The sequence below is a fragment of the Tachysurus fulvidraco genome, chromosome 1 (genome assembly GCF_022655615.1).
Source record: "Tachysurus fulvidraco isolate hzauxx_2018 chromosome 1, HZAU_PFXX_2.0, whole genome shotgun sequence".
Lineage (NCBI taxonomy): Eukaryota > Metazoa > Chordata > Actinopteri > Siluriformes > Bagridae > Tachysurus > Tachysurus fulvidraco.
The window spans coordinates 12394043-12411554 of NC_062518.1; the positions used below are offsets into that span (position 1 = coordinate 12394043).

At 40.6% G+C, this 17512-nt stretch overlaps 1 protein-coding gene across 3 annotated transcripts in view; it reads left to right on the plus strand.

The window, feature by feature from the left end:
• dgkza (diacylglycerol kinase, zeta a) overlaps positions 1-17512 on the plus strand; it is a 71317-nt gene that overhangs the window by 8606 nt on the left and 45199 nt on the right. For 2 of the 3 annotated variants that reach the window (XM_047820065.1, XM_047820070.1), the window contains exons 2-13: positions 5810-6581; positions 6927-7035; positions 8732-8827; positions 10490-10567; positions 11927-11983; positions 14112-14180; positions 14776-14847; positions 14948-15064; positions 16206-16277; positions 16359-16454; positions 16655-16737; positions 16841-16901. In XM_047820065.1, coding sequence (XP_047676021.1) covers positions 5866-6581; positions 6927-7035; positions 8732-8827; positions 10490-10567; positions 11927-11983; positions 14112-14180; positions 14776-14847; positions 14948-15064; positions 16206-16277; positions 16359-16454; positions 16655-16737; positions 16841-16901 — 1626 coding nt within the window. In that variant the 5' untranslated portion in view covers positions 5810-5865. Of the gene's footprint in view, positions 1-5809; positions 6582-6926; positions 7036-8731; positions 8828-10489; positions 10568-10663; positions 10736-11926; positions 11984-14111; positions 14181-14775; positions 14848-14947; positions 15065-16205; positions 16278-16358; positions 16455-16654; positions 16738-16840; positions 16902-17512 lie in introns of all 3 variants that reach the window. The other variant, XM_027133015.2, reaches the window with a different exon arrangement.

A 17512-nucleotide genomic window follows, 5' to 3' on the forward strand; every position in this document is an offset into this window, starting at 1 on the left:
TACGTGTCCTCTGTTTTGTTTAGATAAAGAGGCCGTGAAATGACAGCTGAGACGTAAAATATGGACTCTATTTTAGTAACCTCACTCTAAGGGCTGTGTATCCAGACACACACACACACACACACACACACACACACACACACACACACACACACTCTTACCTTTAACCCACATACTCTGTTAGTGTCTGTGTAGTGATAAACTGGGATGTTGTTGTGTTAGAATTGATCTTGTTAAACATCCTCGCTGCACCTCCTCTGTCTTCTCTTTTTTAATAAATGTCAATCCAATTTTCCGTAACTTGTATTTCTTTCTTTTCTTTTTTTTTTCTTCTACTTAAAATCTCCTTAATAAGACACCTTTCCTTTCATCATACCCAGTGGTGGCTCTGGAGGTTAATATTCCCTTTAGTTCTACAATGACTGAAGTCAACTCATAGGATCAGTGAAGGTTAAAATAAAATGTCTGGTGTACATTTGAAGCATTTTCAGTCTCCTAAAAGAAAACGTTCAGCTAAAATGATTATATACATGTAAATATACAGTATGTTCAATATACTGTATATGGATGCAGGACAGGACTAAGCAGCTTATGACAGGGTTGCCAGTGTCATGGATTTCATACCAGTTTGAGGACTGAAAAGATTTTGTTATGTATAAATAATACAAATTCAATGAACTACATTTCTAATTGTAAATTTCAGATGTGGTTAAAGTGTTGGGCTACCAATTGGAAAGTTGTGAGTTTAATTTTTAACTTGACCAAGCTGCTGCTACTGGGCCCCTGAGCAAGGCCCTTAACCCTCAATTGCTCAGTTGTATAAAAATGTACGTCGCTCTGGATAAGGGTGTCTGCTAAATGCTGTGAATGTAAATGTTCGCTATAACGCATAAATCGTGAAAATGAACGGATAATGGATAATGTCCCTTATCAAGCATTATAGGCTGGATTGTTTTGGCAACTGTTAATTCAGAATCTTGTAAGATAGCTAGAAATCTTAGAACCTAGGAGAAAAAAATCGGTTCAGATGTATGCACTGACAATAAAGCATATTGTATCATATCTCTGAAACTGTACCCTAATGAATCTTTTTCATTATACACCAGATGTAGGATATAGACAGAATATAGGAAAACCCCAGTAAAACCATTCAAGCCCAGGTTCCAGTCTTTCTTGTGTCCCCCAGAGAGGAGATCTGTCTTTAGTTTCAGCCCAAGCTCATACATGTAAACATCACATTACACATTTCACATAGTTCACTTACTCATTTCATCCTGATAGCTTTACCACATGTGAAGTATACAGTAAATTAGTATTCATACCTCGATCAGTCTCACAAACATAATCGGTGGATGTCAAACGCTAGGAACATTTCACTTCCTGTCTATACAGAAACATGCGTGATGCAGCAAGGCTGTATGTCGAGCGTTAATATTACCAAGGGAATGAAGTTCAAGCTTGTTTGCTGTCTGATATTGCAAACAGATTGAAGAGGATGCTCAGGGTCCTGAGATATTCTGCCCTACTTAGATAGCTCCGCTCTTAAACATCACTTAGGGACATGTGATCATGGCAGAATGTTGTCCAATTAGATCTTCAGATCAAGATGATTTTTTTTATTAGTAGAACTGATGAACATATGATGTGTTATATAGTGATTTTTTTGTTTTGTTTAATGAGACATCATGGCTTCTGTTGGAGCTTATTGCATTTATCTAAATGATTTACTCAGAGACATCTCTGATCTCCGACAGAAAGGGTTTTCACACTTTGATTAGTGAAGTGACTTGTTAAACATGGCTTATTTTAACCCACACAAAAGGAAACTGATGATGGTTACAGCTCAGTGATTAAATATTATTGGACAGAAGTGTGTGTTTATTCTCCAGTTTCAGTCCATAGCACTACAGTAATACGGTAATAGGAAGAACAAGTTTTCAGCCAGAATGGGAGCTTCTGATTCACAAATACATTGAGTGTATTGTGTGTAAAACAGGGTCTTGGAACTGTGTGTGTGTTTTGTGTATAGTATAAAACCTAGCTGATATGCTCATCCTGTTGAGTGAGTGTCTGTATGCCCATGTGTAGGTGTGTGTGTGTATTGTGTATAGTATAAAACCTAGCTGATATGCTCACCCTGTCGAGTGTGTGTCTGTATGTCTGTGTGTACTGTAGGTGTGTGTGTGTGTGTGTGTGTGTCTTGTGTATAGTATAAAACCTAGCTGATTTACTCACCCTGTCGAGTGTGTGTCTGTGTGTAGATGTGTGTGTGTGTGTGTGTGTGTGTGTGTGTGTGTCTTGTGTATAGTATAAAACCTAGCTGATATGCTCACCCTGTCAAGTGTGTGTCTGTATGTCTGTGTGTACTGTAGGTGTGTGTGTGTGTCTTGTGTATAGTATAAAAGCTAGCTGATATACTCACCCTGTCGAGTGTGTGTCTGTATGTCTGCGTGTAGATGTGTGTGTGTGTGTCTTGTGTATAGTATAAAACCTAGCTGATATACTCACCCTGTCGAGTGTGTGTCTGTATGTCTGTGTGTAGGTGTGTGTGTGTGTGTGTGTGTGTATTGTGTATAGTATAAAACCTAGCTGATATACTCACCCTGTCGAGTGTGTGTCTGTATGTCTGTGTGTACTGTAGGTGTGTGTGTGTGTGTGTCTTGTGTATAGTATAAAACCTAGCTGATATACTCACCCTGTCGAGTGTGTGTCAGTATGTGTGTGTGTGTGTGTCTTGTGTATAGTATAAAACCTAGCTGATATGCTCACCCTGTCGAGTGTGTGTCTGTATGTCTGTGTGTAGGGGTGTGTGTGTGTGTGTGTGTGTGTGTATTGTGTATAGTATAAAACCTAGCTGATATACTCACCCTGTCGAGTGTGTGTCTGTATGTCTGTGTGTACTGTAGGTGTGTGTGTGTGTCTTGTGTATAGTATAAAACCTAGCTGATATACTCACCCTGTCGAGTGTGTGTCTGTATGTCTGCGTGTAGATGTGTGTGTGTGTGTGTGTCTTGTGTATAGTATAAAACCTAGCTGATATACTCACCCTGTCGAGTGTGTCTGTATGTCTGTGTGTAGATGTGTGTGTGTGTGTGTGTGTGTGTCTTGTGTATAGTATAAAACCTAGCTGATATACTCACCCTGTCGAGTGTGTGTCTGTATGTCTGTGTGTAGATGTGTGTGTGTGTGTGTGTGTGTGTGTGTCTTGTGTATAGTATAAAACCTAGCTGATATACTCACCCTGTCGAGTGTGTGTCTGTATGTCTGCGTGTGCTGTAGGTGTGTGTGTGTGTTTGTGTGTCTTGTGTATAGTATAAAACCTAGCTGATATACTCACCCTGTCGAGTGTGTGTCGGTATGTCTGCGTGTAGGGGTGTGTGTGTGTGTGTGTGTGTCTTGTGTATAGTATAAAACCTAGCTGATATGCTCACCCTGTCGAGTGTGTGTCTGTATGTCTGCGTGTAGGGGTGTGTGTGTGTGTGTGTGTGTGTCTTGTGTATAGTATAAAACCTAGCTGATATGCTCACCCTGTCGAGTGTGTGTCTGTATGTCTGCGTGTACTGTAGGTGTGTGTGTGTGTGTGTCTTGTGTATAGTGTAAAACCTAGCTGATATGCCCACCCTGTCGAGTGTGTGTCTGTATGTCTGCGTGTACTGTAGGTGTGTGTGTGTGTCTTGTGTATAGTGTAAAACCTAGCTGATATGCCCACCCTGTCGAGTGTGTGTCTGTATGTCTGCGTGTACTGTAGGTGTGTGTGGGTGTTTTGAAGGAGCAGGACATCTTCAGTGTGTTTGTCAGCACCGTGCTGTCATTGTTTACACACCGAAAGACGTACGTGACACAGACACAGAGTAGCATGATATCATGTTATGCTATATGTTCATACTGATATTCACACATTAGTCAGTATGGGACATGATCTTTTTTGCTTAACGAACTAATAATGAGATCTTTTTTTAAGCATGAGCTCTATGACCTATATTAGATAAGTACATCTAGTCTTTATATGATACAGTCCTATGAGTATTTAATGAGTGTTTGTGGTTGTTTCTTCTGTATTGCAGCGTGCATAAAACCTCTCACACACACACACACACACACACACACAAACATATGCATTCCCATGGTTTGGGTTTATAGCTTCTGTGAGAATAGTCACAGTCTATAAAGCCACACAGTGATACAAGCTCCTCAGCTAACGATGTGTTTGCGCATTGAATGACCTTTAATTAGTGTGCAACAGAAAGCTGCTCACACATGCGATGAGAAACTGCGATCTGTGCTAAAGATTAGTTTCTCACTTGCTCACGTGTTTATGCACTCACACACACACACACCCACACACACACACACGCACACACACACAGACACACACACAGACTCAGGCTAATGTGGCATTTTCTATGTAATTAACTATTCTTTCCTTAATTCTTTATTCTGTCTGCTTTTGAAACGATCTGAGCGCTGTTGTATTCTCGATTCTGATTGGTCAGGAAGAGTTGATTCTTTATTTATAAAGCTGCTCTGACAGTAGTTTTAGCTACAAGACCTGTAGATCACAGGTTTATATTAATGAACGTATTAGAATACTTTATTGTTTCTTTAGCAATAAAGCTAATCTGATAAAGTGATAAGAATAAGTGGAATTGTATTGTAATTGTTTATTCAAGTATTGTAACTGATTCATTTAACGTAACTGATTAATTTAACTTTTATAGAAGGAGTCTCTAGGATCTGTACTTTGTAACCATCAGAGCTCAAAATGTTCAGTTTTCTGACACAGGAACTTACAGCATTGGTGGTTTCTTGGCAACATGGCAAGCTGTCTCTATGGCTTCCATAGCATTAACCAAAAGCTGTATACCGTGCCACTCTGTGGGAAACAGTGGCTTAGTGGTTAACACGTTTGCTGCATTCCTCTTGGGGGTTCGATTCTTACCCTGTGTAGGTGAGGTGCATGTTCTCCCTGTGCTTCAGGGGATTCCTCTGTATGCTTGGTGTTTAGTCAGCCAGTCCAAAGACACGCGTTGTAGGCTGAGCTCTAAATTGTCTATGGGTGGCCCTGGGATAGATGTCAGGTTCCCCACCAGCCTGAGGAGGACCAGGGAGGAGAGAACAAGGCTGTATCACACTGATTATTATTTAGACAGACTCTGCTCATTAGATATATGTTTCGTTCCATATTCAGTTTCTGTACACAGCGAGGTTGTGTTGCTCCTGATCATGGTTTAGGAAACTTACACTCTGCAATTTACAGTAGATGTCTCTATCAAGTAATTTCATCGAGGCCCTCAATGAGTTTCTCCACTGAGGGCCTAATTAGGGAACGGATCAGCGTGTTTTTTGTGGTTCTTGATCTTGAGGTCCAGTTGCTCAGGCAGCATTTGCCCTCTGAGCCAGTATGAGGTTGAAATTCGAGGTTGGAGCAAATGGATGATCAGTGGCAAACAGATTTGTGCTCATGAAGCCACTGTTTCTCTATTGAAAGAGAGATGCTCTGTTGCCTATAGTCACTGCTGCTTTTGGTGGCATGCCCAGCTTGGATTTGACACTTTAGCATTGGACACTTTAGCATTGGATGGATTGGACTTTTACCTGAATTCAAACCCGACCTAGTTTACACTGAACTCTAAAGCAGAACCAATGCGATTAGGCCTTATATGTAAGCAAATAATGTGTGTTCTCATATATTATCTAAAAGCTGATCAGCAGAATACGAGCTTAAAGAGCAGCACTGCATTCTGAGACAGTGTACAGTATGTTTGTGTGCATGGTATATACTGACTGATTCACTCTCCCCTACCCACAGAACCCTCTTTACGAGGGACCGGTCTTGGTGCATAGTGCTCTTTAACCCTCAGAACAATGGACACATTTTTCCGCCGTCATTTCCGGGGAAAATGCCGCCAGGCAATCAGACGGCGGCACACCAGCGTGGCAGTGCCAGCGAGTAAAGTGCGGCGGCGTTCAAGCGCCGGTCTGCCTTCTACAGATCTCATGCAGAGACGTAGGTCCAGTGTCCAACTTCAGGCAAATGCTGTGATCCATAAGAGTAGTGCTGCTACACAAAAAAATGCAATCACGCAGAAACATTGCTGTATTCCTGCTCAGCTGCTTGGCCCATCTCTTTTACTTGCCAGCGTCATCCAAATGAGTGAAAAGAAGGAAATAGAAGAAGGAGGTGAGGGAGGACAGTCCACTGCTTCAGACTCGCAAAGCAACAGCAGCTGGGAGGATCCCGAAGAAACGGAGGTCGAACCTTGTGCTTCGTGGTTAACTCAGAGTATGTTAATAGCAGAGAGAATTCAGCCCCGCCCCTTCATCCGTACACCACGGTGTTTACGCCGAAACTCCTCTCACTTGCTTCCAGCCGAGGCCGTGTATCACGGCCTCGGGTACTACGGGCTGTATGGACGTTACCGGAGAAACAGCCAGGCATGGAGATCGGCAGATGTGGGGGTGGGGCATGCATGGGCAGGGAGGCGGAGCTCGGTGGCGGCTCAGGCTTACAGGATGGGCTCCCCCTGGTGGCAGGGAATGTACTACAATCCAGAATCGGACACATGGAGTGCGTTCCTCTCGTATGTGAAGGTTTAAGTATTGTGTGTGTGTGTGTGTGTGTGTGTGTGTGTGTGTGTGTGTGTGTGTGTTTGTTTGAAGCTCTGAATATTGGATATTATGGATATGAATAGTGGATATTTGCTTGTATGTGGAAGGTGAAGGTGCTTTTCTGTATACTTGATCAAGCACGCACAAACACGTACATAGGTCTTCCCCACTTTGCAGTTGTGTCGATAATGTGTGTGCTTTAGCCTCTCATTCCGTCTCGAGAACTCGATTGCTAATTGGATTGAAATCGCATATTTCTGACCTGATCGGCTGTTGAGCATCTCTTTCTTTTTCTTTCTTTCCCTTTGTATGCACAGGAAGGCCATAGCTAAGTCGGGGCTACAGCACCTGCCGTCTCAGCCTAGCAGTTCACTACTGGCCAAGTGTGATTCGGACAGAGAGATACGCAGCACTGTGGACTGGAGCGTGAGTATACACACACACACACACACACACACACACACACACACACACACACACATATACAGACACACACACACACACACACACGTACACACACATATATACACACATATACACACACACACACACACACACACATACGCACACACACACACACATATACGCACTCACACAGCCAGATACTAAACCAAACAGTGAGTTCGACTCTTTTGATACTGCCTGTTATAGAGTACACCAGCCACAGGCTACAGCTTTTTGCATAGATGCCTGGAGGTCTAAGAATAACTAACATACAGCTAAAAAAATAAGCGATTAAAAATCTGAATTTGGCCAATTCAGCCAACTCGGCCAATTAGATTTTTTCCCTTATACCAGAACAATTTCACAATGAATTAATTTATTTGGTGAAATACATTTTTACCTCTTTATAGAGACGTCAGAAAATTCACCAGTAGATTGTCAAAATCAGATCTGGTCAGATCTTGAGCTGAACTGCAGTGTAGCGTTTCTGCTGTATAGCATGGAGTTATCAGAAGTGTGTTTAGTAGAAAAATTTCAGAATTTCATCATATGAAGGGTTTTCTCAGTTCACCACAAAGTGGAACATTTGATACTATTGAACACAGAGTTAACTCACTGTATTATTGTACTTTCCTATTTAGAAATGCACTTCCCCATTTTGCTAGGTCATATTTTTTTATTTAGGAGCAGTATTATTGTGAGCTATGGTTGCCTTACATCTCTGTCGTTGGGACTTCATGATGGTTGCCTCTAATTTGTGTTTAGAGTTTACATGTTCACCCTGTGCTCCAGGGGTTCCCTCCGGGTGCTCCAGGGGTTCCCTCCGGGTGCTCCAGGGGTTCCCTCCGGGTGCTCCAGGGGTTCCCTCCGGGTGCTCCAGGGGTTCCCTCCGGGTGCTCCAGGGGTTCCCACCGGGTGCTCCAGGGGTTCCCTCCGGGTGCTCCAGGGGTTCCCTCCGGGTGCTCCAGGGGTTCCTCTGGGTACTTCAGGGGTTTCCTTTGGGTGCTAAAGGGGTTTCCTTTGGGTACTTCAGGGGTTTCCTTTGGGTGCTAAAGGGTTTCCTCTGGGTACTTCAGGGGTTTCCTTTGGGTGCTAAAGGGGTTTCCCCTAGGTGCTCCAGGTTCCTCCCCGTGACCAAAAACATGTTGAGGGCTAATTTACATTTATGAATCAAGTCCATAGTGTGTGAATAGGTGTATGAATGGTCCACAGCATCCCCAGAGTCCCTTGGGATAGACTCCAGGCTCCCCACGACACAGTGTAGGATAAGCACTACAGCAAATGGACAAATTTATGTCTCTTAATACCAATTGCTTTAATCACAATATCAACATAATTACAAAAATATAAATACACCATTTGTCAGGACAATAATAAGTCTGATGTGTGTTAATGGATGTGTTTAGAATCTTTTGTTTCAGGCTTACAGAAATGTCATTAACACTTTCATTTTGTCTCATTGCATTATAAAAGTAGCTCTGCTCTTAACTTTTACTGATTGAGCTCATATAAAAAGCAATTCATGAAGAAAAAAGGCATCCTGAAAGCTCTCTCATGTATATTGGAGTTCATCAGCTTCCTGTAAAAAGTGCAAACAGCATGAGGCACGGTGTAATCAGAGCTGTAAAGTGTCACTGTGGTAAAACGTAGAAATGAAAATTGTGTATTTCATGTGCAGGAGTCAGCACTGTACGGCGAGCACATCTGGTTCGAGACCAATGTCTCTGGAGATTTCTGTTACGTCGGAGAACAGTACTGCTACGCCAAGACACTGGTGCGTACCCATGTTTGAGTATTTGTGTGTTTGTTTCAGCACATAACACCAGTGTGATAGAAAAGAGTTGAAGAAGAAAAAGAGCAGAACCTGGTGAAAGGAGACGGAACGAGGATGAGAAACAAAACAGCCTTTAGGAATGGAGGGAAGAGAAGAATGTGGGAAGAAGGGAAGGGAGGAGATTAACACGGGGGTCACATGGTTCTTATTTGATAGTATTCAGTGAGATTACTGTTTCGTCTCAGTATTTAACCCATATAGAACTAGCTTAATGTGTGAAATCTGTTAACTTGGTAACATTAGTAACTATCAAGTTCATTATCTAACCTTCCAACAGATTGAAAAAGAACCATAACTAGCAGTCAGGGCAACACTTCAGCATTAACTTGGCAGTAAGGAGCTGGCTTTGGGCTTTATGTTTACAGCATTACATACTTGTTACTAAACATTATTAACCTTATCTTGATCTCTGGAACGTGACTCATCTCAGACAGGAAGACGTTTGATTTAGACTTCCATTTATGCACAGTAACTCGCACCTTAGTGTATATTTAATTTTCTGAAATAGACGTCAACAATATTTCATTCATTTGTGAGTTTTTTTTGTGTGCCATGTGAGCCTCAGAATGAGAAGTAATACACTGCCCTCTAGAGGCTGAGTTAAAAAAATACATGTCAAAAATTACTTTTAGTCTTTTAAAGAAGCAAAGAGTCTTTTAATCCCAGCAACCTGATACCGTATTTCATACAGTTTAACTTAAAAATAAACAATAATACAATATAAAATATACTTTTCTTTCTCACTTAATTTTTTTTGGAGCATTTTATGAATTTGGTAGCTCAAAAGTGCAAACAAGTGTTAAAATGTAAATAAATAATAATAAAAATGTAATAAATAAAAAATATAAGGAAATCAGTTTCTTTGAATTTTGAAATAATGAATTCAAAATAAATTTAAACTATAAATATCACAACAGAAACTTAATAGATTGATTATTTATTTGTTTGTTTGTTTGTTTGTTTAAGAGTAGGATGTGCTACTATGATGTGCTTAGCAAAATAACTAAAGCACAATAACAAAAGCTTCTCCACTATTTTTTGGTATTTAACAGAGGACAGAAAACAGAAGTAGATCTCTTTCTATGGCTCAGTTCAGCTGGTCTGTTTGCAAGTTGCTCTAAAACATGCTTGATGTTGTGGGGCAAATCAGATTAAGATTTATTCAATTCAAATCTGACTGATTTATTTTTTTTTTTGCAAATGTAAATTCAAACAGCCAGGCTACAATATTTTTTAAATAATGAATTAAAATCAATAATTTATTTTTTCTTTGAGATCCAAACTAAATTCTACTAAAAGAAAAAGTAAAAGCTTCATTACTTTGTCTGAAGGTAGGATGAGGTCCAAAGATTAAAATCCTAAAATGGTGTTCTCTTACCTGGGTCCACCAAGGTGGCATTTATTTATTTATTTATTTATTTACCTATTAAATATTTCCAAGTCTCTAGGTGTCAATGTTTAATGGCATTTGCTCCCACACATGGGATCACTGTTCTGTTGCAGTTTTGCTCTCAGTAACAAGTAATCATGATTAATTGTGATGATTTGCCATACGTTTTGGTGACCCACCAATTTATTTCTTGTCTTTGTTTTTTTCCATAGCAAAAATCTGTTGCTCGAAAGAAATGTGCTGCGTGCAAGATTGTTGTTCACACCATCTGCATCGAGCAGCTGGAAAAGGTGAGTGTCAGAGCACTCAGGTGTGTTAAGTACACTCAAGTACTCGGGCGTATGTGACATCACGTTTCAGTCAACCAATCATATCCTTGCCCTCAGTTATCTCACAGGAAGTCTTCACTTCAGGGGGAGTGGCTTGATGAGCTGCCACACAAAGATCCATCTTTCAGAGTGAGACCACCACAGACCCCTCCCACACTCTCTCTCTCTCTCTCTGATTATGTATAACACTCTATAGGGATGTGGCTCCTGCTTTCCCCCTGTAGCATCCAGAATCCTTCTAAGTATAAGACCAAGCTGGGATTAAAGGATCAGTTACTTACATCCTCATCCTCCAGTCTGAACAGAAACTGAGACTCTGTGACCAGATGAGCAGGGACAGCACAGGGGTTAGTGCATTTAGTGCAGGGGCAGTGCTGATTCACAGGGCACAGGGATGTGGAGACATGCTTTAACTACACAACTACCCACTCTTAATACTGGTTCAAAACTATGTGTGTCAGTCTGGGAAAATCTGTCTATCAGTATTCAGGGTAAAATCCCCTCTGATGAGAATTAAGTGATAGCTGTCCTGACAGTATTTAACACAGCTTTCTATGAAGTCACTACACTTGGGATTTGTGGAATCAGGCAGTACATGTGATGTATCACATGTAATAGTGAGCACGGCACAGCAGTAATGCCGATCCAAGCTGCTGCTACTGGGTTCCATAGCAAGGCCCATAACCCTTAATTGCTCAGTTGTATAAAATGTAAGTCGCTTTGGATAAAGGTGTCTGCCATAAACGTAAGTTAGTAGTTACGGAACAGCGAGACACTAGTTTTTAATCCTGAATTATGTCACAGTCGATCTGTCTCAGTTTATGTCCTGATGAACGCTCTCTGTTTTCCTTCTCACTGCACCCCTGAAAGTGCATTCGCTCCTGTCCTCAAGTGTGCTCTGACTTATCTAACCGCCTTAAAGGGCTTGCTGGTGGTGTTGCAGCTGATCGTTGGAGTTGCATGGTGAATAACACGGGGCTTGTTTTCAGAGGTGTGGATCATATGAAGGTGAAATTGAGCTTGCTTCCAGAGACGTTTCAAATATAATCACAGTTTACTAACCAATGTAAAGATTTGTAACGAAAAGCGTGCAAACCGCTTTGATTACCGGTATGTATTTCTCTTTTAATGTATCATTAGTCATGATCACGATCACTGGAATGTCTGATTTATTTATTTGTAAAAACACAATTCATGGACACACCTTTATTATTCATGATGGTTGCTTGCTCAGTTCTGAGGTTTCCTTAGACCATTCTGGATCATCTCTGTGTATTGCTATGCAATGTTAATAATTGTAATATACTCTGTCTGTTGTAGATCAACTTCAGGTGTAAACCATCGTTCAGGGAATCGGGCTCTCGGAACATCCGGGAAGTAAGTGGACTTTGTACTACTGTGACCTTTTTTTCCCATCCTTCGTGCTTGATTTTCCTCATCTTTCCTAATTCCTTTTAGTGCTCTGAGTTTTTTAACAGCTAGGTTCTTAATTGTACATTGTGGTTGCTGCTAAAGTCAAAGCTCTTAGCTTCTGAAATACTTGATGTCCTTCTGTCTCCTTATCTTTTTTCTTTCCTATCTTTAATTTCTCTCCGTGTCCCATTCTTCTGCTTCCCGTCATCCTTCCGCACCATGTGCCCTCTGTCCTTCTGTTTCCCATCATGCCTTGCGTGGGTTAGCCCGCATGGCATCGCAGAGCTCTAAAAGGTCAGGCAGCTCTGGATCGAATCAGGCATGCTGCCGCTAAACGCAGTGTATGTATATCTCTCACACAGGTATTACACACACACAAACACACAGAGATCATCAACATTTTGGATACATTCGGATGCTATATCCTAGACACATGTGGTGTTGTGCATGTTTAGATACAGTATTGTGCACAGAATAAGGGCATCATATTTCACAAACCCAGCTTTATAAGGATTTGCTCTCTTGTCTTAGACTTTATAGACTGTTTAGATTATATCTCCATCTGCTGGTTCTCTTCATCCTCCTTCTCATATCATCTCAACCCCAGCTTCTTTTTAACATCTATCTCATATGTAGACGAGTCGGTTTCTCACTCTCTTTTATACTCCTTCAGTATGTTTTAGTATCAAAAGTGCTGAAATATGGTCAGTGATTCATAACAGATATTTAATAAACATCATTTCTAACCTACAGATGGGTGACAGATTAAACAATAAACCAGTCAGTCCCCTCACTGAGTTATTGTGATTGTTGCGGCCACATATCTTTACTGCGTCTTTTTTCTTTTTGTTTCTTTTGAGGATTTTTGTTTGTTTTTTGGTGCAGAAAGCTAATTGAACGTGAGAAATTGCAAGCACAGGATTCTTCTTTTAAACTCCTACAAGTGAAGTCACACATGGAGCTACTTTCTGTGAGAGCTGTACTCATGTTTAATATTGCAAGCTCCTCAGATTGGCACAGAGTTGCCTGAATCTGCATTAAGTCCTGGTCAGAACGACCAGTGGGTAAATAATAATAAATAAAACATTATTTTTGCTGCTATGGTTTGGCTCAAGAATGTCTCAGGAGTCTGTACAGTTAATCAAAGTTACATTTTCCTCCCTAATTTAATCATTTGCCAGCTTTCTCTTCTCATACAACAGCTAGCATAAGGTGAGGCTGAAGTCTAACACTCAATTCTAATGAGAAAATGATAAAGCAGCCGACTTCATCATTTCAGACTGCTGCTGTGGCTTTGTCAGGGTTTGAAATGACCTCCATGTGATAGGGCCAACACTTTTCTGTTGTTCCAGTTGGGACACCATACTGACCAACCACCTAAACCCCAGCAACAGATCTCAAACCAATAATACACTCATGCTTTTCAAAAATAAATTAACAAATCTTTCTTCTCTTTCGAATCTAGATACAAACAGACCCTATACACATGCTACTAAATGGTGAAGAACCAACATGTGATGGCTGCTAAACAAGAATGATTGTTAAGCATAGACTTATGGACTATCCTGCTTTTAATAATACAAGACACCACTTTTACTCTGAAATTATGCATTTAAAAGTCTTCCAAATGTCTCACTAGGGAATTCCCGGTCTCGATTTTGGGTACATGTGTTAGTCACTGCTCTAGAGTCATTAAAACAGCACCTGAGAGAAAATCTTTCAGAATGTGTTCATCTGTTCAAGTACAGTTTCAGAAAGTTGTAGAATCTTAACGGCGGCTTGTGGAGGCTCACTATCTGAACACGCTTTCTGCTGGTTGGACTTTAATTTGTCATCCATCTTTAGGCAATATATTAATCCTAAATTAATATGTAAAATGAATTACCTTTATGTTAGAACTTCTTTTTTGCCAGCTTTTCCTGGAACAAGCTATCTCTTTGCCAGATAAAAGTGAAGAGCATTTCCTACTTGACAATTAAGATTTTAATCAGGAAGTGTTCATTTGTTCTCCAGGCCAGTCCATCTGTAATTAGCTATTACTAATTCATAATAATGAAATCTGTAATAATGACCTCAGTTGTCTCCATGACAGCCTACTATAGTGCGACATCACTGGGTCCATCGACGGCGGCAAGAGGGGAAGTGCAAGCAGTGTGGAAAGGTTTGTGTGTGTGTGTCTGTGTGTGTCTTCAGCTTTTTGGAAAAAATCTCCACTTAGTACCCTATAATGCAAAAAGTGAAAGCAGAATTCTTGAAATGTCTGTAAATTTATTAAACACAACCAAACTGAAATATCACATGTACATAAGTATTCAGACCCTTTACTTAGTGCCCAGTTGAAACACCCTTGGCAGCGATTACAGCCGCGAGTCTTCTTGGGTGTGACGCAACAAGATTATCAAACCATTTCTGCTGATCTTCTTTGCAAATCCTCTCAAGTTGAATGGGGAAAAGCGGTAGACAGCCATTTTCTGGTCTCTCCAGAGATGTTCAGTAGGGTTCAAGTCAGGGCTCCTGAAATCTATAGGCTTTCCTGAATTATCTCAGAACCAAGTAAAATGAGAGCATTTTAAATCCTGGTTATTCTATTTAAAGTTCTTTAGATTTAAAAATCCTGACATCCTGAATTTGTTAAAACAACAGGAGGCAGGTTTACACAGGATTGAACTGTTTTTTTTTTCCAGGCCACAATACACAGATAATTTTGCTCTACTAATACAGACAACTTATTATTCTCTTTATCTGTCTGTCTATAGGGATTTCAGCAGAAGTTTGCTTTCCACAGTAAAGAGATTGTGGCCATTAGTTGCTCTTGGTGTAAACAAGCTGTAAGTACACGTGTGTACATATGTGAGAGTGTGCGTGTGTGTGTAATAATCATATCTCATGAATTCCCCATGTTTAATGTCCTATATTATTGTTTTGCAGTATCACAACAAGGTGACCTGCTTCATGCTGCAGCAGATAGAAGAGTCGTGTTCGTTAGGAGCTCATGCAGCCGTTATAGTACCTCCTACATGGATAATACGTGTCCGCAGACCTCAGGTACACACAAGCACACTTCTAAACACCTACTTTTTTTTTTTTTTACAGTGGATGAAAGATCAAGTGTTAGAGGGTTGGTGCAGACATTTATTCTATGTGCATATGGGTCCCATTTGCCACAAAAGACAACACACACACCAAGAAAATGGCTGTTTTCTGTTGCAGACTCAGTAGTGCAGTGGCAGTGGCAGTGGCAGACTCAGTAGTGCAGTGGCTCAGTTGTACCATCGATTTTCTATCCATATACAGTATATACCTGATACTACACAATATGATCCTACCTTACCAAGTGGTTTCTGCAGACTTTTGACAAGTCCTGCACATTTGCATTCAAAGTGTTTATGAATGAATTCATCCAGTTGCCAGTTCATTAGGTCACAGACTAAGAATACCATCAGTCTAAAGCTTTTGGAGGGAAGTATAATATAGCGAGACAACATTTGTTTGTTTCTTTGTTTGTTTTTGAGTGCAAATTTACATTCTTTATGAAGAGTTTGAAGGTTTTAAACATCGTTTGAAGATAACCAGTGACTCGGCCGAAGTTGATTCCACCACCTCGATGCCAGAACAGAGAACTTTTCTTGATGCATGTACCCTTGTCACTTCCAAGCATCACTACACAATCAGCAATACTATACAATCCAACAGTTCTAGTGGCAAGAATCTAGATAAAATTGAGTCAAGTAGCTAAAACACAAAAGTCAGAATTCTACTTTAACAGAAGAAAATAAATTCAAGGTTGAACAGGCTGAAAGTTTGACCAGTCCCACTTGCATAAGCCCGAGTGTTGGCTCTACACATGCCTGTTATGTCTTCAGACATCCTGTGTACATACACACATGCACAAGAGAGATGATGTTTGTGAGTGTACATTCATCCAGCAAAGAAATCTAGGCTCTTAACAAATGAGTATTGGGTTAAACTCTGCACTATTGATTAGAGTGTTGAGAGCTTGGATCCACCAAGCTGGCCCCATTGGGATGTTTGAGCAAGACCTTTAACCCTCTTCAAGGGTGGTGTAAAACAGCTGACTCAGCTCTCTGACCTCAGCCGCCCCCAAAATGTGGATATGGGAAGAAAAGACCCTCATCATGTATATATTTGTAATGAGAATAAACCTTTCTTTTCTCTCTTACTGCAGTCCTCACTAAAGTCGAGCAAAAAGAAGAAACGAACATCATTCAAACGCAAATCAAGCAAGAAGGGAGCAGAGGTAGGATCTTTTTTATTTTATATTCTTACTGCAAGCTGCCTTTTGCTATATTTAAACACATTCTCGAAACTCGGCTAACAGGAGTCTCGATGGAAGCCGTTCATCGTGAGGCCCATTCCTTCGCAGCTGATGAAACCACTGCTGGTGTTTGTTAATCCAAAGAGTGGAGGAAACCAGGTTAGACACACACACACACCACCAAATCAAATGAAATCTCAGAGCTTGAATTTCTGAGCTTAATAGGAGCAATCATTAAATCAAGCTTTATTACTTTCAGAGTTTTCGTGTGTGAAATTCTAACCAGAGGCTTGAAAAAGCCTGGAAAGCCTGGTCTATGGTTTATAAATGTTCAAAATTCGAAAACTGTTGTCTTTCAGGGGGCCAAAATAATCCAGTCATTTATGTGGTATTTAAATCCACGCCAAGTCTTTGACCTGAGCCAAGGCGGACCTAAAGAAGGGTGAGTAATTAACACACCTTCACACACACTGCTTATCTTAAAAACATTAGGTTTGCCTAAACTTGGAGCGTCTGTGTGGGTGTGGGTGTGTGTGTGTGTCTAGCTTGGAGATGTACCGAAAAGTCCCCAACCTGCGTATTCTGGCGTGTGGTGGTGATGGCACGGTAAGTGTGCATGCGTATTACATTTTTCTTGTGCAAACATTACTGCAAACCAAGAGTCGGGATTCCCTTTAATGCAGGAACTAAACAGTATTCATATCTGCTCTGCTGTTATTTTCTGCTATTTGAGTATTGGTTGTGAAAAGAAGACCCTAAATCATACAGTCTGCAATCCTTAATCACAGTAAAACCCCTGCGTTTTCATGCATGTGTCCTGTTGGATTTAAGTAATTAAGATTGTGGATTAAACTTGGATGGGCCTTCAGAATATCCCCATATTTCACACAGTGACATTTATCCGCATTTATCCCCTAGAGGATTCCAGAACCACACAAAATCATGAGAAAAATGACATAGTTTAAAAACCTCTCCACTCTCCCAGGGGAAACAAGGTTTCATTTTAGAGTTTGGATTTATATTGCAAATGATTACATACCAACTCTTTAAATGTCAGGCTAAGATCTTGTCCTCACAAATAATCAGTAGAGCAGAATGATCACATTTCAATCTAAAAACAAAATGTACTTAAATCTACACACCTTTATCATGGCAGCATTGAGGTTAATCATTGATCAGTGTTTTGAGCTGAATTTCTCCTCCTTGGCCAGAAGGAT